Consider the following 26158-nt stretch of genomic DNA (forward strand, 5'->3'; position numbering starts at 1 on the left):
ACTGTTGCAAAGGTACATTATACATAATTACATAGTCTATAGTCTATAGGTATAGCATATAGGATCCTTACACTTAAATGGGACCAGCACACACCACAACTGAAGGTTACAACATTTTTCTCAAAATGTTAAAAAAAAATCTAATAATTCATTTTTTTACCCCTCTGGTGACCTTTTGTCATAGCCCATTTTTAGCCATGGAATTTAGCATGGATATCCACGTCATCACACACAATATGCCTGACATTTCAGTTTCCTTTCATTTTGGTACATACAACCCACACACCCATACTCCATGATTGAATAAAACCACAAAATTATACCCTATGTAAATGCTTCACTTTTATTGTAATAAATAATAATATATTTTTTTTTTACTTTTTGAATTACTGAATAGTTTGTTGATAAAAAAAAATTATGACAGCTAAAAAAATATTTTTTATTAAATATTATCAAATAATATAATATTTAACAGTAAATAATATAATGTATATGATAACTTAGTATTTTATTTTACTTGTAAATAATCATCTCAAACCTAAAACATATACATAAAATATATTAGAGAAATGAAGAGATATATAAAAATAAGTAAAACATCTATATTTTATATCAAAATCTCATCATTTATTTTATTTAGTTAAAGGGTTTTTTAATACGATAAACATGTTCAGATTATCAATTAAAAAAATATAAAAATATTTAAATTTTATATATTTATTATATAATTATTAAAATAAAAAATTTTAATAATAACTAAACCTTTATCTAAAATATAAATATAATAAAATAAATATAAAATCATATTTTTTTATATTTTTTTCTATCGTAAGACAATTATTAAAACAACACAACCCAAATTTACAATAATTATATATTGTATATTAATTTTTAATAAATAACAACTAACAAACACCATAAATTTTAACCCCATCCATAAGTTTACATTTCTTTCTTTCTTTGTTTTTTTGCGGCATTTTGTGTAAAAATCATGACCCTCACATCCCTCACATTATCCTCTAACCACCACCATCTTCTTCCATTCTCCTCCGTGCGCCACTGCCGCCGCCACCACCAACTCCGAACCTCCGACACAACCCTCTTTGCTCCACCACAACACTGGAACAACAACAGCAGCCTTAGCTTTGTGAAGCAGACAACAACGAAAGACACTTCTCATAATAATGTCCGGTTTTTGTGCTCTCCTCCTCCTCTTCTTGCTGTTCCCGTCAGCTTGAGTCAAAGGGTATCTAGGTTTGTTGTGCCACGTGGCGTTCCTGTGGATGATCTTTTCTACAATGGCGGAGCCACCGTGGCTGTTCTTGGTGGCGCTTATGCTCTTGTGTCTGCTTTTGATGTTCTCACTCATAGGAACATTCTCAACCAGGTATGACCCTCAAAGTTCACAGCTTCCTTGCTTGCATGTGCTCAATGAAGAAGGCCAATGAATCCATTTATGTTTGAATTTGGGTTTTTGTTTGGTGATGAGCAAAATTGAGCTTGTTGCATTTGGATATGGAAATTGGTTGCAGGGTTTGAGCAGAAAACTGGTCCATATAATGTCCGGTTTGCTTTTTCTAGCTTCTTGGCCAATTTTCAGGTACCCATTTTTTAATTCTAATAAAGATTGAATCTTTAATTTGACATTCATTGTGGTGGGAATTGGCCTATTGGAGGGTTTCTGTTAATTGGGAAAAAAATCACTGTATGATGAGTGGTTGCAAATGTTTCTCGAACGCACATTAAAAAGTTATTTTGATTGGTTTGTTTGAAGGCGGAGACTCACAAGCAGTTATGTCTTCGTGCGAAATTGATAGTTAAAAACTATTAGACGATAATTTAGTCAAATATGTCAAATCATCTGAACATTTTCAACTATCAACTTCTTGTTTGAATTTGAAAGTTCTAATGCTGATGCTATTAATGGTAGGATAGCAACTCCACTGAGGCTCGTTACTTTGCTGCATTTGTTCCATTTGTAAACTTTTTGAGGCTTTTGGCGAATGGTCTCTCACTGGCTTCTGATGAAGGACTGATTAAATCCGTGACTAGAGAAGGAGATCCGAAGTAATTGTTGTCCTTATTCAATTTAATTCATTGTCACGTTTTGTTGGCTTTATTTGGTTCAATGAAGTAGTTGTAGAAAGCAATGGACAAGTTCTTAAGCATTTATGGTTCATTACTCACCATTTCATACATGCAGAGAATTGCTGAGGGGTCCCCTGTATTATGTTCTGATGCTGATGTTATGTGCTCTTGTTTTCTGGCGTGAGTCTCCAATTGGGGTGGTCTCGTTGGCAATGATGTGTGGAGGGGATGGTATTTTCACAACAATTTTGTAACATTTTGCAATTTAAATTTTGTCTTTTAGTTACCAATTTGTCTAATTCAGACTTTGGTGAATTTATGGTGTTTTTCATCAGGTGTAGCTGATATCCTTGGTAGAAGATTTGGATCCATGAAAATTCCGTACAATCAGAAGAAGAGTTGGGCTGGTAGCATATCCATGCTTGTCTTTGGATTCTTGGTTTCAATAGGGTGTGTTACATGCTTCTTATCTAACTCTTTTTAACGGCTCATCTTCCTTAAACGCTCTTTACTAAGTACCGAGTATTGTACTCTTTGTTAAATAAACAAATCTTAACTCTCCATTTATTATATTTCATCTCAATGACTCAGATTTAAAATTTAGAACTTACAGCTTAGGATTTAGAATTGAAGGTTTTGGATTTCAGAATTTTAGTGTCTAGAGTTTATTATTTATGGTTAATGATTTAAGGTTTAAGTTTTAAACTTTAGAGTTCAAAGTGTGTTGCACTCTTTATTTTCACCGGAACGCATTAACATTCAACACAATGACACATTTTCTTGCACTTGCCAAAAAAAGGTTTTATACAAAAATCTAATCATATATCGCCACATCTCAAAAAATAATTATCTTTCAAAAGACTATCTAAATTTGATTATTTAACAATGTAAAAAGTGTATTAAAATTGAACTGGTATATAATTTGCTAATGTTGCATGCAGGATGCTGTACTATTATTCAGTAGCAGGACTAATGCAGTTAAATTGGGAGAGCACAGTGTCAAGAGTTGCTGTTGTTTCATTAGTGGCAACAATTGTAGAGTCCCTTCCAGTTACTAAGGTGGTAGACGACAACATATCTGTTCCACTAGCTACCATGGCAGTGGCATCTTTCACTTTCAGCCATTGACTTCATGGAATGGATCTGATGAAGTGGCATGCATACCGTTTTTCCCTTTCCCTTTTTGTTTTCCACTGCAACTGCTCTAAGAAATAAATGTTGCCAGTGTTTACAATCATTATCCAGATTGGAAAGGGATTATATTTGTATAGGAGAAAACAGATGTCATGTCATGGAGGCTTTTTAATGAGATGGGAAATTGGGAAGGGATAAAGTTTTCTTCTTTTTCCTTTTTCTTTTTTTTTTCTTATTTAAGTTTATTTTTTTAGAGATCTTTTGGTATTATTCTTGTTTTCTTTAAAGAACTCATATCTTTTGTTTATTCAACCGGTATAGTTTAATCCCAAATCTTTAACATAATTCAAAACTATTTTTAATATTGAGAGATCCGAGTTACCAGGACATGTAGCTGAATTTTAACCGCAAATAGTTAACATTATTCAATACCTTATATTTTATAATGATGCTATATGTACACTAATTAGTGTACTAAAGTTATACAAGTATAAAATATATGTTGTAATATAAATATATATTAAAAATATTAAAAATAAATTAAATTATGTATGTATTTATATGCAAATATATTGGTAACTGATTTTAATGTACAAATAATATTTTTGTATATTATATAAGAATACTACAAATAGTATTTTTGTATATTATATAAGAATACTAAAGAAAATTTAATATCCGTGAAATTTTCATAATTTGTTTGATTTTAAAGTGGAATATCATCTTGCTCTATTTTTCTCTAAGCTATATTCATAGCAAATTTTGTTTGCAGGTTGAGATTAGTTTTGAGAATAAAATATGACGTTGAGTACTACACTTTTTGGAGTTTTCATGTTTGCGTGTCAAACACATTTCGAGCATGATACTATTAACATTCGTTTGATATGCATGTTTTCTGTGTCCAACCGTGTTTTAATGAAAAATAAAAAATTCTTCTTTTAATATGTTTAAATACATCTAAATAACATTACATGTAAGTGTATTTAACCTTATTCTTAACATGTATTCTTAAAATGAGTTTAAAAATTATATATATATATATATATATTAAAATAAAAAAATTTAAATACTTTATATAATTTAAAAAAACATTAAAAACAGTTAAAAAATTAATTTATATTTTAATATTAATAAAATCTCAAAATATCATTACAATTTATCTAAAAAATACTTTATATTTTATATGCATGTCATGTCGTATCTTACAAAAATTTAAAATTTGTGTATCTCTTATTCTATATCATGTCATATCGTGTTCCGTATCCGTGTCAATGTCCGAGCACCAGGATAAGACATTGAGAACATGACACAAAAGACAGACACAAAAATTAATATTTGTGTATTATTTAGTAATAAAATAAATATAAAATAAATCATAAAAAATCTAATTTATTCTTATTTTCTTTTTCGTACAAAATTAAAAAGAAAAATAAAATGATAAAAAATTAATAAAAATAACAAAAATAAAAACAAGTTATATCTCTTAATAGCATGTCCATGTCACTTTGTCAAGAAAGACACAACATATACTAAGGCTGTGTTTGGAAGAGAGACGGAGTCTGAGAAGGAAATGAAGAGCGAGAGACTAAATTAAGTATTTGTATTGTGTTTGATGTAAAATATATAAGTATACTAGACTGAGTTATATCTCAGTATTATATTTAGTTTAAGATAAATATAAAGATAGATGGATAAATTTAAAATTTAAAAAAGGATATTTTTGAAAGAAAAATGTTATTAAAGTTTCTCCGTCCCTATAGCGTTTGTTTTGAGGTACTGGAACGGAGATTGGGACTCAGTATCATGTTTGTTGATCCAGAGAGTGGTACTAAAATTTTAGTCTTTGTCTTCAAAATTTCAATACCTCCAAAAAGTGAGGACATAGGGATTGAAATTTTTAGGGATAGAGACTGAAACTTTAATAACATTCTATACCTAAAATATCCCCATTTCAATTAATTAATTCTAACTTTACCCTTTGTGCAAATTAAATTAGAACTTCATTCTTATTTCAATCTCTGACTCCCACTTTACACCAAACACAATACTAAAACTTATTTTAGTCTCTATTTTTCAATCTTTGCCTATCTACCAAACACTACCTAAGGAATTGCAATTTTGTGTCATAAGACTAAAATTCTCTAACCATCGTCACAATACTAAGTTCTGGTACTCTAATTTCAATCTTAATCTCTAAAAACAACCATACTAAGCTCTGGTACTCTAATTTCAATCTTAATCTCTAAAAACAAACGCTACCTAATTTAGTGTTTCAAAATACAATATCATAATCTATATCTCATCCGTCAAAGATAATTTTATATCTCAATATCATTGTCCCAATGTTTCGTATTGATAAACAAACACAGGCTTAATGAACTCAATGTTACTAAGAAAACTTGCAATCAAGTGTATTTTCTTTACTCATAAACTACAAAACACATTAGAGTATATAAACTGGCTGGAATGGCCAAAAATGTGATCTAATTTCTACTCAAGTACAGTCAAGAACATTTTCATTCAATCCCTAAAACTATATTGCCTCACTATATAAAATTATTTACAGTTTTCCTAAGGGCCAATTCATCCTTTTCATCTTGAAACTTCAGGTTGGCTTCACCTTGTGATCAATGGCTGAAGCAACGATACAAATTGAGCAATTTAATTCAATTATTCATATGCTATATAATATAAGTATATAACTAAAATTTGCTATCACCTCGTAACTCAGAAGATATTATTTAGAAAAAAAAAAATAATAACTGAATTTTTTTTTCTTACAGAGTATTGATTCCAACCCTCCAACAAAGCCTACAATAAGAACATCGTCCACATTTTTATCATATATCCCATTGAAGCATATGAAAGAGATTGGAAAAATCATGACAAACTCAACTAAGCTGTAGTGAGGAATTAGCTTTGCACCAGATTTCAGCAGAACTTAATCTGCAACTTCATTTTTTCTTTTGACGAATAATTTTGATTGTTGAGCAGTCAAACTGTTTTTGTAATTCCTTGCTGAACACTACAAAGATAGCAGAAAGAATATTTTTCTCAACCAGAATGAATTCACCGGTTTTGAAGCCCTTCGATCGCCTTTTTCCACTGATGTGCTCTTTGCTTTGCATCCTCGAATGACATCACCTTTTTCGGCTGCATAGTTACACTTAGTAAGAAGTACATGAAATAAATTTCAAAAACAAAATAGATTTAAGATGCCTACAGATAAAAAAACAAACTCAACATTTTTTAGAACATTTGGCAGTGCATCTTGCAATCATAATTTCGAAATTGGAGGAAGCATCTGTCGACATCATTCAAATCTTGAAGTCTAACACCTAGCCTCTATTTACTGCTTTCTGTATTTGTAATAGTGCGAGTTGTATAACAAGATATTCCGGAAAAGAGAATGCTTACTGTGCATATCTTGAAATTTGATGGACTAATCACTTGGATGCTTAAATCATTTGGATTATCAGACCATATTATATTTCCCTTGACAATTAGCTTCGACGGGTCCACATAGATCAACTTTGGTTTGTTAGTTAGGATAAGCTGCACCTTCTTGCTCGTTAGTTTCTGTATTTTCTTCACCATAGAGATCATAAGTACAGATTCCCCAGGTTCCAAAAATTGTTGCCTGTTAAATGCAAACATTTTCTATAGGTAACTGCGGACATGCAAAAATACAAAGAAACAAGATGATTTGCACATACCATTTTGAATCAAAGGAATCGATTGAAGCTAGTCTGGTTACGCTCCCCTCAGACGATGATGGAGCACCATCAGGCTGTCTAGCCGAGGCTGCATAACCATCACCCACATGAGACGGACTCCATGCTGCATCCTGAGCTTCATCAACAATAGGTGACTGAGTCTAAAAGTGAAAATAATATGAGAATTAGAGATTCTTTTCTCTTTATCTTAACAAATAAGGTGGACAAAAAATAGATGTTGAACAAAGCATCAGAGCCATACACCAGCTTCCAGTGCTAGTTTTGGTGGAGTTTGTGCCCTTATGTTACTCCAATCAACACCCTTAAAAAATGCGTGCCTTTTCAAAGCAGCATAACCATCAGGTCCTGCACCTGGCCTTCTTCTGGGGTCCAAATCCTGCATTATAATTTCAATACTGTTAAAAACTAACACTTCATAAATTACATAAAAGATGCCAAAAGTTGGAAGGGGGAAAAAAACACTGGTATATATATTACTAGCATCAACTATTATTCTGGAAAAAAACAAGGCTAGAGCCTTTGGAGTTTAGGGGAACGAATTTGATTATCAATGCCTCGATCAACATTTAAAAAAAACAATTGAAAAGAAAAGCTTTCAAACATGTGTTTACACAGCATTGCCTAACATCATCATAAACAAAATCCAGAACTAAAAAACTTCAATCCTGTATGTCAAGATATGTACTGAAAAGAGATTGCAGAAATAGGAAGATGATAGCTTCGTAAAGTGTTGCGATCAGATAAGTTAGATAGAGCACTAGAGAAGCTTGGATTTCTGTGCAGAGGGTCATAGAAATACTAACCAGTAGCCGGTCAATAAGGTCTCTTGCTTCATCAGAAAAATAATCAGGAAATCGAATTTCTCTAGCTATAATTCTTTGGAATATAAGCCATTCACTTGCATCTTTAAAAGGCGAAGTTCCTGAAAGCATCTGGTATAATGTGCACCCAAGTGCCCAGAGGTCATTCCTGTGGTAGTATATTGAGAGAAGTAAAGGGAAAATGTTATTATATCGGGAACTAGCATGGAACAAAAGCCCGATAAGGAAACTCAGTGCGTGCACAAACTTGAAAATTGAATTGTCAAATATAATCCTGATTTACAAATTATTGAACTAAGCTAAAATTAAAAATCAATCTATATGTACAGAAAACTTGCATAAGAAATAATATTATCTTAGCACTGAATAGTAACATAGTCCCTACCCAAAAGTTGCTGGAGAGGAATTAAGAACCTCCGGAGGGACATAAGCAGCGGTTCCCACAAATGTGCAGGCTTTGTCATCTAGAAATTAAAATAAATGAATATCAATTTTAAGTATTTAGTGATATCAATTAATAGAAGTTACAATAAAAGAAACGGACTATATACAAGGATTACTAAAAACATTACTAAGCACTATTCTCAGTATTCTTCGATTACCAGATGCTGCATTTGGAAGGACAGTGATTTTGCTATCCTGCATAGGCTTCACACTCCCAAAATCGGCTATTTTGATATGTCCATCAGCTGTAAGCAATAAATTCTCTGGCTGCAATTAGAGAAACTTAATATTCAGACAAGGACATATATGACAATGATGTGGTATAAGCATGCCTCAGAACTACCTTTATATCCCGATGTATCAATCCTAAATTATGTATGTATTCGAGAGCATCGACAACTTCAGCTGCATAGAACCGTGCCTCATCCTCAGGTAGACGTCCTTTCTGCATTCAGGAACCCAAAAAGCTTGCTAGTAGATATCATGCAGTAACAAAACATCCTGAGTGATACTGACTTGCATACTATGAGTCTATGACTCCCAAATTTCAAATAATACTGAAATTATAATATTTCTCAAAGGAGAGGCCAAAAAGCCACAGCAACACATATAAGATGTTTAAAGTTTTAACAACTGCCATGATCCATTGGAAATTTCAGTTGTACATATATTAATCATGTAATTTTTCACTGAAAACAAAATATAATACTAGTATTTAAAAAATAAAATGAAGGGGAGAGAAAAGAGGGGGGGGGGGGGGGAGTCTTCCCTGTATATAATCAACTTCTAACAAAAGAGAAGCAAATTAGGTTACAAGAATTGAACTTATAATAAAGGAATCTTGTTAAGGGGCACAAGGTCATTGGTTTTCAATATGTAGATATTACATCTCATATTCATACTTTCATACTGTAAACTATGGTTACCTAGGGTTAGAATAATACTTTATGAACAAATTTACTATGGCAGTTAGTCAATCTAGTCAAATAAGTAGAATGGAAGCTTAAGGCAAAAAATTAGTTTGATATGAGACATCTAAATTAGTTTGATATCATATTTATTTATCTTGAATCTTGAGAACCCCCAGGGAAAATTTTTCTCTCAAATGGAAAACTATAAAGAGCATAATAAAATCAAAGCACAAGTCATGGTTTAATTGTTTTTGCATCAATACCTAACATCGGAATAAACTTTCTGTCCTATGGGACCAACACACCTTCAGCAGGTGCCATGGAAATTTTTTTAATTTTCTTTCCAAACAAGATATATACTGCAGCACATTGAACACATGCCTTCAAGTTTTATGTTAGCTTACCCTGATTATTTGATCAAAAAGTTCTCCACCTTCACAGGATTCAAGTGCCATGTCTTCTCGAATGAAAAAGGAACAGAGCGAAAAAAAAAAGGAGATAAAATGTCAAATAGCAAATAAGCCACCCTGGCAAACTTGAGGAGAAGAAAGTAGAGAAGAAATCACAGAGAGGAGTAAGAGAGTGCAAAAGCAAGTACAAAGAGAAAAAGCATCCAGGAATACTCACATAGAGAAAAAGTGTCTTGAAATGTGAAATATAGGCGCACAATTCCAGGATGATCCAATTGATCGAGAACTATGCGTTCCAACTTCACGTAGGCTGTTTTGTTCTCTTTAGTAATGAATTTTTTGTCCATGATCTTCATCGCATACACGGTTCCTGTGTCCTTCTTCTTTGCCCTCACAACCTTTAAACATAATAAGAAAGATGTTTGGATCCTTTAATCCCGGGGGAAAGGACAAAAGAAAAAAAATCCTATATGCTCAAACTATAGAAAATTCAAGTTCCTACAGAGTTAAAAGAATAAGATAAATGTTTTGTTCAAACAACTAGAATTGAAATCTACCACCACAATAAGCCAAAAAAAGTATATGTAAAGTGGGAAAATCAGTTGAGAAAGAAAAGCAAAGGAAAGTGTTTATTAAAATGCAGCTCAGGTGCTTCGCCTACGATTTCCTTCACTTCTAGCAGTGCAACTTAAGTGCCACTCATCAATCACTTCATAAGTAACATCTAGGCTCCATTTATTTCTTAAAAGAAAATATGTTGGCACCCAAATCTAAATCTATGAAACTAGTACACAAAATATAGTAGCTTTTGTTGTAGAAGAGCAACTCCAAGCAATCTTCATAACAGGTTTTTCAGCAAACATTCATATGGGAAGAAGATCGACAGAACATTCAATTAGGAAGGTGGATGAGATGGAAGGTAGACAGGGGTCGAATGATACAGGAAGACCCAAAAAGACATATATGAGATGGTGAAAGGAGATCTACATGTAAACAATCTCACTCACTATAGACATAATATATGATAGAGCTCAATAGCGTTGTTTGATCTATGCAACCAACCCGGATAAAGCTTATTGTTGTATTCATGACATAGCATACAAAAAAGAACCTTCCTTATAAATCGAAATTTCCTAATATAGCTACCAAATGGCGTTTCATAAAACAATAACATGTTTATCTATGATCTCTACTGCACAACACCCGTCAACAATTATCCTAACCATAAAAAATAAAAATAAAAAACAACGACAGAAAAATCATAATGCCCCAGCATCATTCATAGGATTCATGCACCCAGCAAAGCACATCCAGAAAAATACAAAAATGATAAACAATAAATAAATAAAATGCAAACCAATATCAACCCTTCAGGGACCAAAAAAAGAAACAAAAAATCATAATTCCACGTGTCATACCTTAGAATAAGAGCCAACTCCATAGATCTTGCCCAGTTCAAAGTCCTGAATGGTGTAATTCTCCTGAGGAGCCCTAAAAGCAAAGCTTTTGGATCTCGGTACATTATTCCCACCACTACCACCACCATTGGAAGAGGAAGAATTCCCCTGAATCTTCAACTTTGAATCGAAATCCTTCTCCATTTCCAACATTTCTCAGCTGCCAAAAAACAATTTTTTCTTTTCTTTTCAAAAACACGGAAGTTCCCAATCTAACATTCCCATCACATTCTCTCTCTAAAGAAAATAACCTGGGGAAATGTGCGGTCAAACGGAGACCAACCCCGGAACCCCTTTTGGATCAAAAGGAAAAGGGCGAAGCGAATTGCGTGATTACAATGTGAAAGTTTTCAGCTTTAAGGTTTGTTTTTGTTTCCCCAATTTGAAAACCCTATGCTTAGAGATAGAAAAAGAAAGAAGGGGAAGATTAAGGAGGAGGAATGGGAAGAATTGAAGAGGAAGAGGTGGCACATCACATGGGGAAGGAATGATGGTGGAGGATCATTCAATTTTCTCTTATGCCTTTGAATTTTGATTTTGATTTTTCTCTCTCTTCAGTTCTGTGGCTATTATGGCTAAATCAGGAATGGAAACACCTTTCATGGGAGGAGGTGAAGCTGTTGCATAAATAATGCATATCATTACAAGCTTTTGTGCAATTTCATGCTTTTGTGTCTCTTTCTTGTTTATTTGGAATTTGGGATTTGGAATGTGGATAAAATGAGATGGGTAAAGTTTCTGTTTGCTATCTTATTTTATTTTATTTTTATAGAATTTAATTTTGATATACATAAAATATTTTTATAAATTTTTTTAATTATATCGATAATTTTAGATGATTATTTATAGGAAGATGTTTTTATAAAGATGATAAAACGTCTTTTTATAAACACACTTATGTATTGTATTATTATTGAACGTATTAATAAATTAATTATTTTTTAATTTCTTAACAAATTAAAATAAAACCAATTTTCTTCTCATGCAATTTATTTTGTGTTAAATTAAAATTAATGTCGTCAACTAAAAAAAATTAATGTTAAATTAAAATTAATAAGAAAATAACATTAGATCCTTCGTGATGATAACTATTTTAGTTTTGGATGAAACTCTTTCAAATTTAAAAAAAATTAATAAAGTGTAAAAATGAGAATCTAATTATTTTTAAATTAAGATTTTAAAACTTATACATAATAAAAGTTATAAATTTATTAGTGATTATTTTTTTATTTTATTACTTTCTAAATCCTTTTAGAAGTTTTTTTAATTTTAATGACAAGTATATTAACCTTTGAATTAAAGATTATAATTCAGCTTTTTAATTGCCAATATATATTAAAAAATTCTCATACATTTTTGTAAGATTTCAATTTTTGGGGGGGGGGGGAGGGGAGGGGAGTAAAAAATCAAGTGAAATTGAGAAGACAAGAAAAAGAAAGATCCATCTCACCAAATATATTTTTGGATGTGTTGTCCCTTGGCTGTGCATTTATACAAAGCTTTATTAGTAGTGCTTTTCTTATGCTTTCAATCATAATAATATTGGTAAACAATCAATGTAATGTTGTGCATGTGGTTATGGTCTTATAGACTTGGTCCCTATATCTCCAAAAAATATACTGAAAAGAATCATGCGAGTAATTACGTAATAATTCATGTAAGTACTCAAAAAAATTCGAAGGTCGTATTCTTATCCTCATGAAATAATGAATGAATGCGAAATCTACCTAAACATTTTGTATAATAATAATAAGACACCTGAATGACAATCACAGACTTTATAGCTACAATTTATTATTGCTTCTTCTGGGCAGAGTACATTTTGTTGTATTAGGCTTGGAAGCATCACCCAATTTGCTCGGCTCTTGAATAATAGTAGTAGGATGCTAGGTTCTTACAAGAGTTAATCCTTATATTAGTTATTGAGATTGGTGGCTTGTATTAAAAATATCTTTGACATTTCAATTACACTATAATAAAAAAATTGCATTAGATTAGTGTCATTTTCTCTTTTCGTCAATTTATTTTTCACATAGTTTAATAACTTAATACATATATATTCTTTTATGTTAAACTAAACAAAACATCGTTATTTCAATTTTAACACTAAATAGTTGATGAAACAGCCTTGTTTAACCTTAATGAACCAAAAAAGTTTCCATTTCCAATGTTTTATCACTTTGTCTTGTTTTTCTCCATTCGAACTCTTCGGATTTAACGTTTTCTTATCTATAACTATTTGTGTGTTGAATCAATTATATGTTCTGGAGATTCTTTGAGACCACACACGATGTATTTTGGTTCAGAATCTTTGAAGGAAGAAGCACGAGTTCTTCACGAAATTCGGTCACCCAGAGGTAAGTATGGAATAGAAAATTAATTATTTTTAATCCTTTTTAGTGCAAGTATGCATCATTTTGGTTGATCATTTAATATTATGTTTTTGTCTAGTCCAGCATTGAAGAGTATATGCGAGATCAATAAGGCTACATTTAGAAAGGAGGTTGAAATTGAGAGACAGAAATTACAAGACAGAAACAGAAAGATTGAAATTAAATTAAATCTTTGTGTATTGTGTTTAGTGTAAAATATACTAAAGTGAATTATGTCTAAATATCATATTTCGTTTAAGATAAATATGAAAATTGAGGGGTAGATTTGAAATTCGAAAAGTTAAATGAGAGTATTTTTAAAAGAAATGTTATTAAAATTTTAGTCTCCAGTCTCAGAAATTTCAGTTCCCTCTATCCTTATTTTCTGGAGATACTGAAAAGATTGAAATTTTGTGTTTTGAGAGTGAAATTTTAGTTTTAGTCTCTGACTACCAAATACAATACTAAGTCCTATGAAGGTTTTTTATGATCTAGAGAATGGGGGTTGAATCTATGGCCTTCTTTTAAACTTGGTCAATTAAGCCTCAAACCAAAAAAAGAAACTGTGCTTCTGTTTTGACTGCGAGATTGATTATGCATGAAACAATTTTATTTTGCCTCATAACGAATGAAATCAGAAACAGGGAAGGGAAGAGAAAATGACATAGTTATGTATCCTAGTCCAACTACCTTGTGCAATGTAACCTACGTCCAGTCTTCACTACAATAGTGGTGAAATTTTCACTATCTTTTTAAGTATTACAAACACCAATTCTCAAGGATTCAACCTAATTCTATCAAAGACAAACCAAACTTCTACCCATGATAACTCATGAAGGAGATAATGTAAAATAGCTTAAACTCTATAAGCTTAACCTAGATTCTGAACTCTCAAATGTTGTCTTTCATCTTGGTTGAATGCTCCCTTTAGTGTTGGTGCATTTCTTCCAAAACTTCAAACTTTGAGTGATAAGTGAGAAAGCTAAAAATCAGATTTGTGAGTTTTCTCTCCTTCCTAAACTCGTATGAGGTAACCAAGCAAACAAGTCAACACATTGAATATTGAGCCAACTGAAGTCTTTTCCTTCTTCCCAAAAATTCAGACCAGAAAATCAGAGATTAAGAGCAGAGTTAAGCAGCGGAGAAGAGAGATGAGTAGCAGTAGTTTTATTGATATGAGTTCTTCAATGTATTTTCCAAATCCAAACTCTTAATCTTGTGTTTTGACCTCAAGTTTTAATATCAATCATTGATTTACAGCAGAAGAAAGTAGCCTCCACTTTCTTCTTGTTGCTCGAAATACATGTGCAAAAAGAAGGTAAAATCAACAAGTAATTGACTTGCATGTTAATAGAAACATTTTACCTTTTTCTTCTAATTATGCCTGATTTAAGCATTTTTTATTTTGGCTCTATTTTAATTTGACATTGTCTTTAGCATTTTGCTTTCCCCTTTTTTCTTTAATGTTAGATCGAAAAGATGAACTTCTCTTTTTTTCACTGTGCTTTACCCGAAACAACAAAGTTCTACCTGCATCACATTAGTTTTATTTTCTCTTTATAAAGCAAGTGAACTGGGTTGTGGGCTTGTGGTTCTCTTTATTTGGGCCGCACAATAAAACCTAGACTTGCAATACTAAATAATTTATCAAAACACTTTTTGGACTATCAATCTAACCAAAACCATGTCTGCCATCACCAAAAATATTATTGTTTACTAAACTCAACATCCTAGTCTTCCAGTCTCAATTTCAATCTCTAGAAACAAACACTACCTAATAGTGTAAAGAGTAACATGACGGAAAGGGGTGGGAACTAATGTATGATGCAACTTTTTTAATCATGGGAGCCATTATGGTGCAATTAGAATTTTGGAGACTTTTATACAAGTGACTAATTTTATACACAATGGAGGTAATATAATGTAAAATTTCTCATGATCATTACTTATAGTATATATATTATGGTAAAACGGTTGTGTAAGTTATTTTAGAATAACACTAGAAATAGATCTTATACAAATAAAAAATGTGTTCTATAGAAAGATTATTATTCATTATGTTTCTTTTTTTTTTCTTTTCACGAAGGTAATAGTTACTTTCAATGAAATATCAGATGATTCTAAACGAATACACAAAGAGAATACAAGAAGGAATCACCCAATGTCAATATATAGAAATGTATTTAAAGAAAAACATAATACACATTACAAAGAAGATGAGTTAATAACTTTTCCATAAAGAACCAATTTGGTGTTTAATATCTAGTAGGTATTCAATTTGTTTTTAAATAGAGCAGTATAATGAATCTTTTACACACTCCAAATAATATCGAATTTCTATTATTAATCTTTATGAAGATTTTAGCAGTCATTGGATTGCCCAAATTAAAAATTTTGTTTCTTGATCTACTTGAAAATTTGGTAGTGCTGATATCCAGATAACTTGTGAATGACTATAAGATATATATCACACAATGTATCAAAATTTCACAATCTATATTCCATATCTTAGACACTCATATGATATTGTTGAAATGATTCATTCACTTCATCGAATTAATATCAATATAATTCACTTACTTTTGTCTTTTAAGGAAAAATATTCAACCATCACAACACACATACTCAAAATCATAAAATATTGTGGTGTTGAACAAAATACAAGTAGAGACTAAAGAGTACTATTGTTAATAGGGCTGGCAGCATCATTGTATCAACGCATATCCAACCAAACCCCACAGCGGGTATAATCGAGCAAGTATTGCATCAATCTTATTCAATTAATCCGCACCTTTAATAAATAACGTACATGTTAAAAAAATATAAATATACAATGAGGGAGAAAGGATTTGAACCAAACCCTTTCTTTGTACACAAGCATTTCATACTACCAAATTAGGTATTATATTGCTAATAATACCTAAAGAAGAATGCTAGGGGTCAGCAGATTTTGTGATTTGTAATCATCAATTAGTCATTATTAGTATTTTTAATGGTGTAAGATTACATCTAATGGTGTGAGATTATTCACTTTTCTTTTGCTGGTTAAGTGCTAGCTAGATTTTAATAAAAGTGCTGGTCTCCTAGACTTTCTCATACCTAAATAATATTTGATGATGATCATATCCTGAAGTTCCATACACAAACAAAGCCCAGGTACAAAGACCAAATCCACTTTGCCGGTGCGCCCAACCTCATAAAGCCGACTTAGTATGCAGAATCTTAATTGTACCTACAAACATGCTCATATATTTAAATATGAGATATCTTAACAACTTCTAGAGAAAAGGGGAAGATAACTACCTACCAGAATAGGAGGGGAGGTTACAAGAGTGGACACTAGGTCACTCATTTAATTATATAAATACCCTTCCACTTCAGGTATTTATCATCTCCAATCTATTATAAACCTACCAAAAATTTTTGCTAACTTAAAAATCAGAGTCCTTTGCAGGTACCACCATCTCTCCAAAGAACTCGGATGGTATGACTTCGCCAGAGGAGACAAAGGAGCATCTCACTCAAAAGGAGTTTGGACTTCACGTTCAGGCCTAAATTACATTGGTTCTAGGTAACTCTCAAAATAGATGATAATGATGATATTGCATTTGAGTTGGGAGAAAAGTGATGATGATGCTACAATAATTTAGAATTGAGAGAAGAGTGATAAATTTTTTTCAAATGATCGTGTTGTTTCTAAATTTTAGTATGGACTTGATGATAATTGTGTTGTTTTTTAATTTTAGCATGGACTTAATTTTGTAAATTTTATATTACTAGTAAATTTATGAAATGTTGAAGAACTAAATGTTGTATTTGATTAAAAATAAATTTGTTTTATATAGATATAGTAGGGTGAAAAGGTTTAGCATATAGATGGAATCAGATTGAAATATTTTAAACTTGTAGATAAAATAGGATAGGATTTTAAAAAAATTGAATACCTGTAAAATGTTAGGATGAAATTTAAACTTCCACTACTATACCAATCGTCATACATATGGCACATGTGTTGAGTTACCAAAGAAGTAGTAACTCTTTAGACTAGAATAATACCTAATTGAGAATCAAGTAAATTATTGATTGTGTCATAAAAGACCCTAATTGATACATCACACAATAATATATAATGAAATCATGCCAAACATTTTTTTCTGAAAAACTATCATTTGTACTCACGAATGTTCCTAACAATGACAAAACTACTCACAAAAGAATGAAACCAACTTTGTCCGTTTGACAAAAATATCCAAATGCTTAATTTTGGTTGACTCTATTAAAAAAGAATAAAGTATGTTTTGTTTTCCTAACATTTGTGATTTTTTCAAAAATACCCCTAACGTTTAATTGTATTCAATTTTGTCACTAACATTTTCGATTTGTTCGAAACTACCCTTAGATGTTAACTTCATCTGAAATATTAGGGACAAAGTTGAAAATGTTTAGGGATTATTTTGAAACAAATAAAAAATTTTAAGGACAAAATTGAATGAATAAAAAACGTTAGGGACAAAATTGAATAAAATTAAACGTTAGGAATATTTAAAAAAAATTGCAAACCTTAGCAACAGAAAGTATACTTTACCCATTAAAAAATTACCCGAATTTTCCAAACCACCCTCATCATCTATCTCTTCCTATAAAAACATAAAAAAAAATTTCTCCTTACCACCACCTCAACTGCACCCTTTGTCATTAGCAGCGGTGGAAAATGAAACACTTCCAGTTTCACTATTTACATACTCTTATTCATATTCCTAAAAAAATAAGAAAAAGAAAAAAATTCTTATCGATTTTGAACTTCTCAAACCGTCTCTCTTTCTCTCAATAGAAACAAACACGATTTGTGCTCATCCTTTCCTTTCTCCAAACCAAATGCTTCCGAATCCCACCACCCTCATTTGTTGGATTTCATTCGCAAGGTTGGTGCCATTCCTTCTCTTTCTTTCTCTTCTCCTTGTTCCCTTTAACACAACATGGATACACTTTAAAAGATTTGTCGTCTGTGTAACCATATCGACAACTTTTATCACAATGCTGGAGCCATAGATCCTTGCTAAACCTAAGAGCGCAATCTAACATATCCCTTGATAATCCATCCAAAGTGTCCAAGAACTAATTGCATCCTTCTTTGCTTGGACTATACGCTGCATTGATAAGATACCTCTTACCTTAAGTCGATTTGAATTGAGAATTGAAGTTTGAAGCCATATGACGTATGCAATAAGTATGATGTCCTAAAGGAGAATGTCAACCACTGTTTGGTTTATTCAGGGCAGCGCGAATGGCTTGTGATCTATCAGATATAAGAAGAAGTCCCTGTTACAGAGTGACATGCTGCCTCAAATTTGAAAAAAAAATGACCATGACTTGGTTGACTCAGACTTGACTAATGCAAAAGTTATGGGCAGAATGTTATTATTGCCATCTTGGGCCACAACAATTAACAGCATAACGCCATACTTGCGGTACAAATATGTCCCATCAACCGATACAAAAGGCTTGCAGTACTTAAACACCTCAACATAATGAGGGAATGACCAAAAGACCTTATCAAGCTGGCTACTATCGCTGTCAATCGTATATCATGCCAAAAAAACATTCTTGCAAAGCTTGTAACAGGCTGGATATCTTGTTGTACGACTCTTCCCAATCACCATAAATATGAGCTATCACCTTCTGTTTTGCCATCCACACTTTTCGATATGATGGATTGAAATGATAACTCTGTTGCACTGTACTTTGCAACACTAGGATAAAAACAAAGGGATCGGCATGTATTATTGGCAGGATGACCCTGCAAATCAAACTACTATCTAACTGAGCATGGTCCTGAGACATAGTTGGCATCGAACAAGTATGTGGTCCACCAAACCTACACACCTCCCTACAAAATTACTCTTAGATCTGAGCATCTAGTATATAACATAATCAACATATACGCATTTAATTTCATAAAGGGTAAAGGATAAAATTTATTAGTAGTTCAAATTCTGTCAAAGTGCTACACGAAAACTCTATGGACACTCATTAGAAAATTACTTGCAATGACAATGATATTTAACCCTATCCGACACCAGAACTCTGTATTCAGTGTTCTTTCGAATGTTGTAGCTCTTCATTGCCATCAAAATAGCATCCCTATTCCTAAACCTATGCCCCACCCAAAATTCTACACCACCATCTGTATTGTAATCTTTTCAATTGCCAGGGTTGAAAGGATCATCCAACTGCATTGCGTCCTAATTTAAAGTGTGATAATGGCTTGAAACTTCTGATAATTGTGGAATGGCCAAAGGGAGAGAAGGAGAAATCGAGCACCTCTGTAAGAACTGGAGTTTTCACGAATAAAATCATTTAAATGCCCAAATTAGATTTCGAAAAGTTAGGATGAGAATTTGGAGATTTAAATATGATTTTTGGACTCAGTGGATATTTCTGAGTCAGAAAATGTATTTTCTGTGAAAAACTGGGAGAAACTGCGAACTGGCAGCCGAACCGGTCGAACCGGTTTAAGTTTTCCCGGTGCTGCGCGAGAAAAAGTAAAACGGTCGAAAACCTTAGAAAAATATTAGAAATGGAAAACCGGGCGTTAGTGTTAAAAGTTGTGGCCCAAAGTGGGCCAAACAGACTAAAAATGCTAATGGGTTGGACCGGACCCAAACTGGACTCAAAGGCCAACATATATAAGCTCATTAAATGAGCTTTGAGCTCATGTCCAACCCAAAAGAGAGAGAGCCACGCGGTTTTGAGAGAAGAGAAGAGAAGGGGGTGGTGTTACTATTCACCTCCACTTTCCGGGAGCCATATCTTGAGCTACGGAGCTCCGATTGACGAGCCGTTTGCAGCCACGCGAAGCTCTAGTCGAGCTCTACGTTTCTATCTAGGAAAATCTGGTAAGAACTCGAAGCTCAAGTCCCTGTTTTTGCCCTAAGTTTCTGCGCATTTTTTAGTTTAGTTTTTGAGCAAGTTTTGTGGTTTTGCTTGTTTAGGTGATCTCTAGTAGCGGCTAATTATTGGATTTTACCCGTAATCTTGTTGGATAAGGTAAGGTTTCACTAAATCTTTGTGTTTAGTTGTTTTATGTATCTTAGGTTTTGATTTTTGGTGATATATATGTTGTTAGTTTGAGCTTTGGTGTTTGTTGGAGTTGGTTGAGGCTTTGGATCAAGCTTGGTGGTTTCATTTTGGTGTTTGGTGCATTTAAAAATTGACCAAGGTATGATTTCGGTTTTCTTTATGTAATATGTAATGTTTCTGGAAACTTAGGCTAGTTGACCCTAAGATAGGATTGAATATTATTGGGTATGAATATTTAAATGTGAATTAATGTTAATTGTTAGTTGTATTGGATTAGTATGGTTGATGATGATTATTGAGAATTGTTGGTGTTAATGAGTATTGATGATTGGTGTTGTGGATGAGGGTTGTTGAGTTGTTAAATGTTGAGGTATGATGATTTATGATGAATGGATGAACTTTGGTTATGTTGATGAAAGTGTCGCATGGTAATTGATGATTTAGAATGGATGATAAATGGCTATATTGATGTTGGTAGTTGGATATGGGAGATTGATATTGAAATTGATGATAGAATAATGATTGTGAATGTTTTGGTTGGAAAAATTCTTTGTAATGTTATATGTTTGAGAATTGAGATTGAAAATGATGAAGTGTGATGGAAAAATTAGTGTGAATGATGAATGGTGATCCAAAAGGATAGATTGTGTTGTAATTGGAAGTTTGATATTATTTTGGTTGGATGTGGATTGTGAAAGTTGGTTGATTGAGATATGTGAAATAGGTTGGATTTAGAGTTGTTGAATGGCTTAGAGGTTTTTGAGATTTAGAAAATGGTTGAAGTAGTATTTGGTATGAATTTTGGGTTGTTATGGTATGGTTGATATGTGATTGATTTGGTTTTGGATTGAGATTGGTTAAAATTTGAGGTTATGAGGTTTTGGGTAAAAATAAAATTTTAGTGAACTTTGTCTGATCATAACTTTTGCCTCGGTTTTCAAAATTTGTTGAATTTGGTTTAGAATTAAAGATTATTGAAAACCCTTCGATTTGATATAAAGTTTGTAAAATTTGGAATTTTGTAGAGGAAGTTATGATCATTCAAAGATTGGTGTCAAAATCTGAAATTCTGCAGAGTTGCAGAATTTTGTGATTTCTGGTATGTGCGCACGCACAGCCTTGTGTGCACGCACACACCAATGGAGTTTTACAACCTGTGCATACACACAGCTCTGTGCGCACGCACAAGTTGGGAAGGATTGTCTGTTGGGGCGCTAACACAGGTTGTGCGAGTGAACAGATAGTATGAATTTTGGCACCTGTGCGTACGCACACCCCTGTGTGTACGCACACATTTTGAAAACTTTCCGGACGTGCGCATGCATACCCCTATGCGTACGCACACGCCCTGTTTCTCAAATTTAAAATTTGTTTTCAACTATTTTCACATTTCCAACAAGATTTTAAGTTTCTGTGACACCAATTTTAGACTTTTAGGCTTAATTTTGGGTATGAGAACTTGGGAAAGAACTTTAGAGATTTGGTTGATGTCATTTTGACAGGTTTGTAAACGAAGGTTTAAGTTTCTGGTATACCGAGGATGAGTTTAGTTGAGAGAGGAGAAGAGTAGTGAACTGGGTGATTGCAAATGATAAATTGAGACACTGATGAATTGATGAGTTTGGGATAGAGAGTATGAATTGATATTGGATGTGATGAGTTGAGGACTCAAAAAGGAACGGATGATTCTGATGGATGTTGAAAGTGTGCCAGGCACTATATCCTTGGAATGTTGAGAGTTGATAATTGGAAGTGATTTGAGATAAGAAATGATGATGATTTGAGATTGATGGACTTGTGGATGTGGATAGTGAGCCAGGCACTATATCCTTGGAATGATTTGTGATGAATTATATGTTGTTGTTGTTTTCCTTCTCTGCCGCAAGAGTGTGCCAGGCACTACATCCTCGGAACGATAGTGTGCTAGGCACTATATCCTCGGAACAAAAGCGTGACAGGCGCTATATCCTCGGAAGTGGCAGAAAGGCGACATCCGAAAGGGTGTGTCGGGTTGGCATTTATAGACCGACAAGTGATATCATGAGCCAATAGAACATGCATTCATCATATGCATCTCTTATGTGCTTGTTTGCTTTGACTACTTGGGTTTGACTAATTGTATAATATGTCTACTTGCTTCTTGAAATACTTGCTATATATGATTATTACCTATGTATTACTTGCTTGCATTAATTGTGTTTGTTTGGTGCTAAGGAGGTTAGGTAGGCGGTGGAGATGGGATCGCACGGAGGTTAGGTTAGCGAAGGCTGTGGGATACAGCGGTGTGATTAGTATTAGTTAGAATTCCCCTAAGTTTAGATAACCCAGTTTATGGTTTAAGTTCTTTATATATTTATTTATTTTATTCTAAGCTTGAATACCCGTATGTGATGTGAAGTTCTAGGATTGCCTTCGGCGTCCCAGAGCCTTACATCTTACATTATTGGGCACTGTTACCATACTGAGAACCTCCGGTTCTCATTCCATACGTTATTGTTATTTTTCAGATGCAAGTCACAACCCACCTCGGTGAGTTGCCTGGATGGTGACAGAAGCGGAGGATCTGGATACCTTTTGAGTCCCTTTATTTATTTTGCTATACATCTCTCACTTTTGTATTTTATTTAGCCTAGAGGCATGTATTGAGAGAATAAACTTGTATAAGCTGTTGTTACTGTCTTGTTTCATGTATGGTCTGTATATGACTAGCCGGCTTAAACTCCGCGAGCCGTGACTAGATCCTTATGACATTATACTATGATATTTTGATATAAATTGTATCTATTTCTTGTGCTTTAAGTTAGTTGCTCTGTTTATACATTTTTCTCTTTTCATATCCTAAGTTTGAGCTATATCCTTCATTGGGCTTCTAGATAATATTAATTCTTTCTATATATTATATGTATGAGCTTAGAACTGTCGTAATCGCTGATTATCCTTCGCTTTACGACGCGAGGTAAAGCTTAGGCTAATTAGGGTGTTACAACCTCCACCAGTGGGAGTCTACAGCACATACTCATTAGATGAATCACTCTCGTCGGACGATCCGGTTTCAGCAATATAATTCGAATCACGCTGGTTGTCATCTCTTTGACATTATCACGAGGCTGGGCGAAGTGAATCGGTCTTGCCTCTAACAGGACTACTTGTGGCCTCGAAGAGGACGACCCATAACCACCACCCACGTCATGAACCACAGTATACCCCTCCATCACATGTTGTAGCATTAGGCTAACATGTACGTCAAACATTACCCTCATATGCTGATCAACATTGAGCTAGAATAACTTGTTATAGCAAATCCTCCACTCGAAAGCATTGATAAAAATCTATACATAACTCGTCCAACCTCATTGGAACCTATTGCCTCCATGTTGCTTAGTATGACAGTCTTTAGCGCATTTAGAGAATCAACACGGTAAGTGCACAATATCACAGTTGAATTAGACTCAAAAATCACTCTTTTATCACCATTTCTTATTATCTCATTAGGATAAATTACAACAAAAAAGGACTAGTTATTATCCATGAGCACAGAAAAGAAGGATAAAGACAGAGAATAGAGATACGGATGTGTCGTGACTAATGGTTAAGCCAGAAAGTTTCTTATATAGAATTTTTCTCTTAGTTATCTAGGGTGCAGAGACACCAAGATAATTATACGCGTATCTCGGATACTGTGACCTCGTTTTTTACTATGTATGCATCTCGAGTACTGTGACCGCTTTTTCTCTACAAGCGTATCTCGAGTACTATGACTCAGTATTTGTTTCTCGTTTTGTGTCACATCCCGAGTCTATCTAGAATATGTTAAAGTCGTGTTGTATTATATCCTGGGTGTTTAGTCGTCGGGATATGCTTTTAATTACACTCAGGTCACAGTACCCGATATATGATACATCATGTAAATCAATAAATATTTGTGCTTTACAAATTTTCATAAATAATATATTTATTTAATTTTAAAAAAAGAAATCCCGTTATTAAGTTATAACATACAACCTTTTTGTTTTACATCGACAAAAGAATGATAAATATACAATTGGCACACCATGAATTCGATAGACCAAGATAACAAAAATATTAAAGATAAACAAATTGAAAAAAACATCAAAGATTGAAAATATAATAATACCGTTGTTTCACTTGATTTTTGGTAACTTCAACAGGGTGTCGAATCAAGCTTGTATCAAGATCTCAGTTCTAAGAGCAGATACGACTCCTTTGAAAAAGAGTGAGCTCAACCTTGGAATTACTTAGCATAGGTATCAAAATTGTATATGTAGAAATATTTGTAATAAATTACAAAGAAAAGAGATAAATAAATTGAGATAAAAACTCGGAAATAAAACTCTCGAAAGAAAAGAATCAGAAAATAACAAGAAAAATAAATCAAATAAATAAGAAATGTAACTTAACTAACAAACAAATTTAAGTGTGAAATAAATGAACGAAAAATAATAGGAATTACCAACGATAAAAAAGAAAAAATTTAAAATAATAAAAATAAAATGAACAAGAAAAAGAGAATTTGGCTCCAAACCAAGGTTCTGAAAACTGGACTAGACCGGCCAGTTTGACCGAGTTAATCAAAAACCGGTTTGGTTGATGGTTAAAACCAGTCTGCAAAAAATAGGTAAAAAAATCGGTCAAACCGGTGAACTGAATGAACCGGTCTGGTTTTTAAAGTACTGGTTTACTCCTCCACAGCAAAATGGTGTCGTTTTGACCCCTTGCCAAAAAAAATTAAATAATAAAAGACACACGGATAGAAGGCCCTCCCTCTCCCATCTCTCTCAGTCTCACCAAAATCTAATCCTAATTTGTGAAATCCTATCAGAGCAAACAAGGAAGCCACGCCCCCCCACCATCAACCCCACCACTATCTTCTCCATCTTCTTCTATCAGAGCCTCTTCTTCCTCTCATTCTAATTCTTTACCATGAGCTCTTTCATCCAACTCTCCTCAACAAAATTTTCAATACTCAGAATCCACTAACAAAATCCTCCCTGAATTTTCCCTTGCTCTTCGCTTTGTTCCCTCCCTTGCCACCGTAACAGCAGCATCGACATTTTTGTTTCTAGGGTTTTTTCAAAATGTTTTTGTCAATAGGCTAGTAACACTAATAACCACACTTTCCTCGATCAAAGAATTCCAGAATCGTTGGATTTGGATGGCAAGAACTATCTTGATGAGATCTTTGGTGGCAAATCGTACCACGTTAAATCCACTCTGCACTTGAAGTTGTACCTGTGTACCACTAGCCATTCTGGAGGAATAGTTTTATATGATTATAGAACCTGGAATAACCCAATAATATTTATTATGAGTATATTTGCTTCAGTTTATGTTTATTTATTTTATTAATTTACTGATTCTGAGTTACTAAAATCTAATTATGAGTTGCTATTTTTTTATGTTTGTTATTGATTAGTCACAATTAATTCATTTCTAATTATTTTTTTTAAGTACTCTTCTTGTTCTTTGTTTCCTGAAACTCTAGAAACTTGTTTCTGCAGAATTAGTTTGTTGGATTTGGATTCTGAGTATTTGTTCTGAGAATTATTGCTGATTTTCTCATAAGAACTTATTAGAAGTTAATTAAAAAGTTTATTTTAAAATTTATTAGTTTAGAAATAATTGAATTTGAATATTTAAAATTGTATATTAGATTTTAATGATTTTACTGTATATTTAATTAAAT

At 33.0% G+C, this 26158-nt stretch overlaps 2 protein-coding genes across 5 annotated transcripts; one reads left to right on the top strand and one right to left on the bottom strand.

Annotated features, from left to right (window-relative positions):
- Nucleotides 1–872: 872 nt before the first annotated feature.
- Nucleotides 873–3421, top strand: LOC112779409 (probable phytol kinase 1, chloroplastic). Of its 2 annotated transcripts, XM_025823652.2 has the most exons (6): nt 873–1387; nt 1533–1600; nt 1936–2067; nt 2204–2319; nt 2424–2538; nt 3030–3421. In XM_025823652.2, exons 1-6 carry the CDS (start codon nt 992–994, stop codon nt 3214–3216), a joined length of 1014 nt encoding a protein of 337 aa, XP_025679437.1. In that variant the 5' UTR covers nt 873–991; the 3' UTR covers nt 3217–3421. The 2 variants fall into 2 exon arrangements, with proteins under 2 accessions (XP_025679437.1, XP_025679438.1); XM_025823653.3 differs by lacking the exon at nt 1533–1600 and having other exon boundaries at nt 904–1387; nt 1931–2067.
- A 2187-nt stretch (nt 3422–5608) lies between these two features.
- Nucleotides 5609–11764, bottom strand: LOC112775778 (3-phosphoinositide-dependent protein kinase 2). 3 transcript variants are annotated; one of them, XR_003189674.3, is made up of 12 exons: nt 10964–11759; nt 9763–9943; nt 9540–9592; nt 8568–8669; nt 8383–8491; nt 8166–8244; nt 7763–7928; nt 7201–7335; nt 6939–7099; nt 6640–6862; nt 6004–6375; nt 5609–5856 (listed from the first exon to the last, which is right to left on the bottom strand). XR_003189674.3 is itself a non-coding variant. In XM_025819621.3 (11 exons), exons 1-11 carry the CDS (start codon nt 11153–11155, stop codon nt 6292–6294), a joined length of 1485 nt encoding a protein of 494 aa, XP_025675406.1. In that variant the 5' UTR covers nt 11156–11764; the 3' UTR covers nt 5931–6291. The 3 variants fall into 3 exon arrangements, 2 of the variants coding, with proteins under 2 accessions (XP_025675406.1, XP_025675407.1); XM_025819621.3 differs by lacking the exon at nt 5609–5856 and having other exon boundaries at nt 5931–6375; nt 10964–11764; XM_025819622.3 differs by lacking the exon at nt 5609–5856 and having other exon boundaries at nt 5931–6375; nt 6939–7069; nt 10964–11761.
- Between the last annotated feature and the right edge of the window lie 14394 nt (nt 11765–26158).

Source organism: Arachis hypogaea, chromosome 19 (assembly GCF_003086295.3).
Source record: "Arachis hypogaea cultivar Tifrunner chromosome 19, arahy.Tifrunner.gnm2.J5K5, whole genome shotgun sequence".
NCBI lineage: Eukaryota > Viridiplantae > Streptophyta > Magnoliopsida > Fabales > Fabaceae > Arachis > Arachis hypogaea.

Bases quoted from the DNA above. Each gene is read 5' to 3' on its own strand.
- LOC112779409 (XM_025823652.2), top strand. From the start codon at position 992: ATGACCCTCACATCCCTCACATTATCCTCTAACCACCACCATCTTCTT. The intron at 1,388-1,532 runs GTATGACCCTCA...AATTGGTTGCAG, and splicing joins ATAGGAACATTCTCAACCAG to GGTTTGAGCAGAAAACTGGT. The intron at 2,539-3,029 runs GTGTGTTACATG...TGTTGCATGCAG, and splicing joins GGATTCTTGGTTTCAATAGG to GATGCTGTACTATTATTCAG.
- LOC112775778 (XM_025819621.3), bottom strand. From the start codon at position 11,155: ATGTTGGAAATGGAGAAGGATTTCGATTCAAAGTTGAAGATTCAGGGG. The intron at 7,336-7,762 runs GTTAGTATTTCT...ATTATAATGCAG, and splicing joins ACCTTATTGACCGGCTACTG to GATTTGGACCCCAGAAGAAG. The intron at 6,376-6,639 runs GTAAGCATTCTC...GTAACTATGCAG, and splicing joins CAAATTTCAAGATATGCACA to CCGAAAAAGGTGATGTCATT.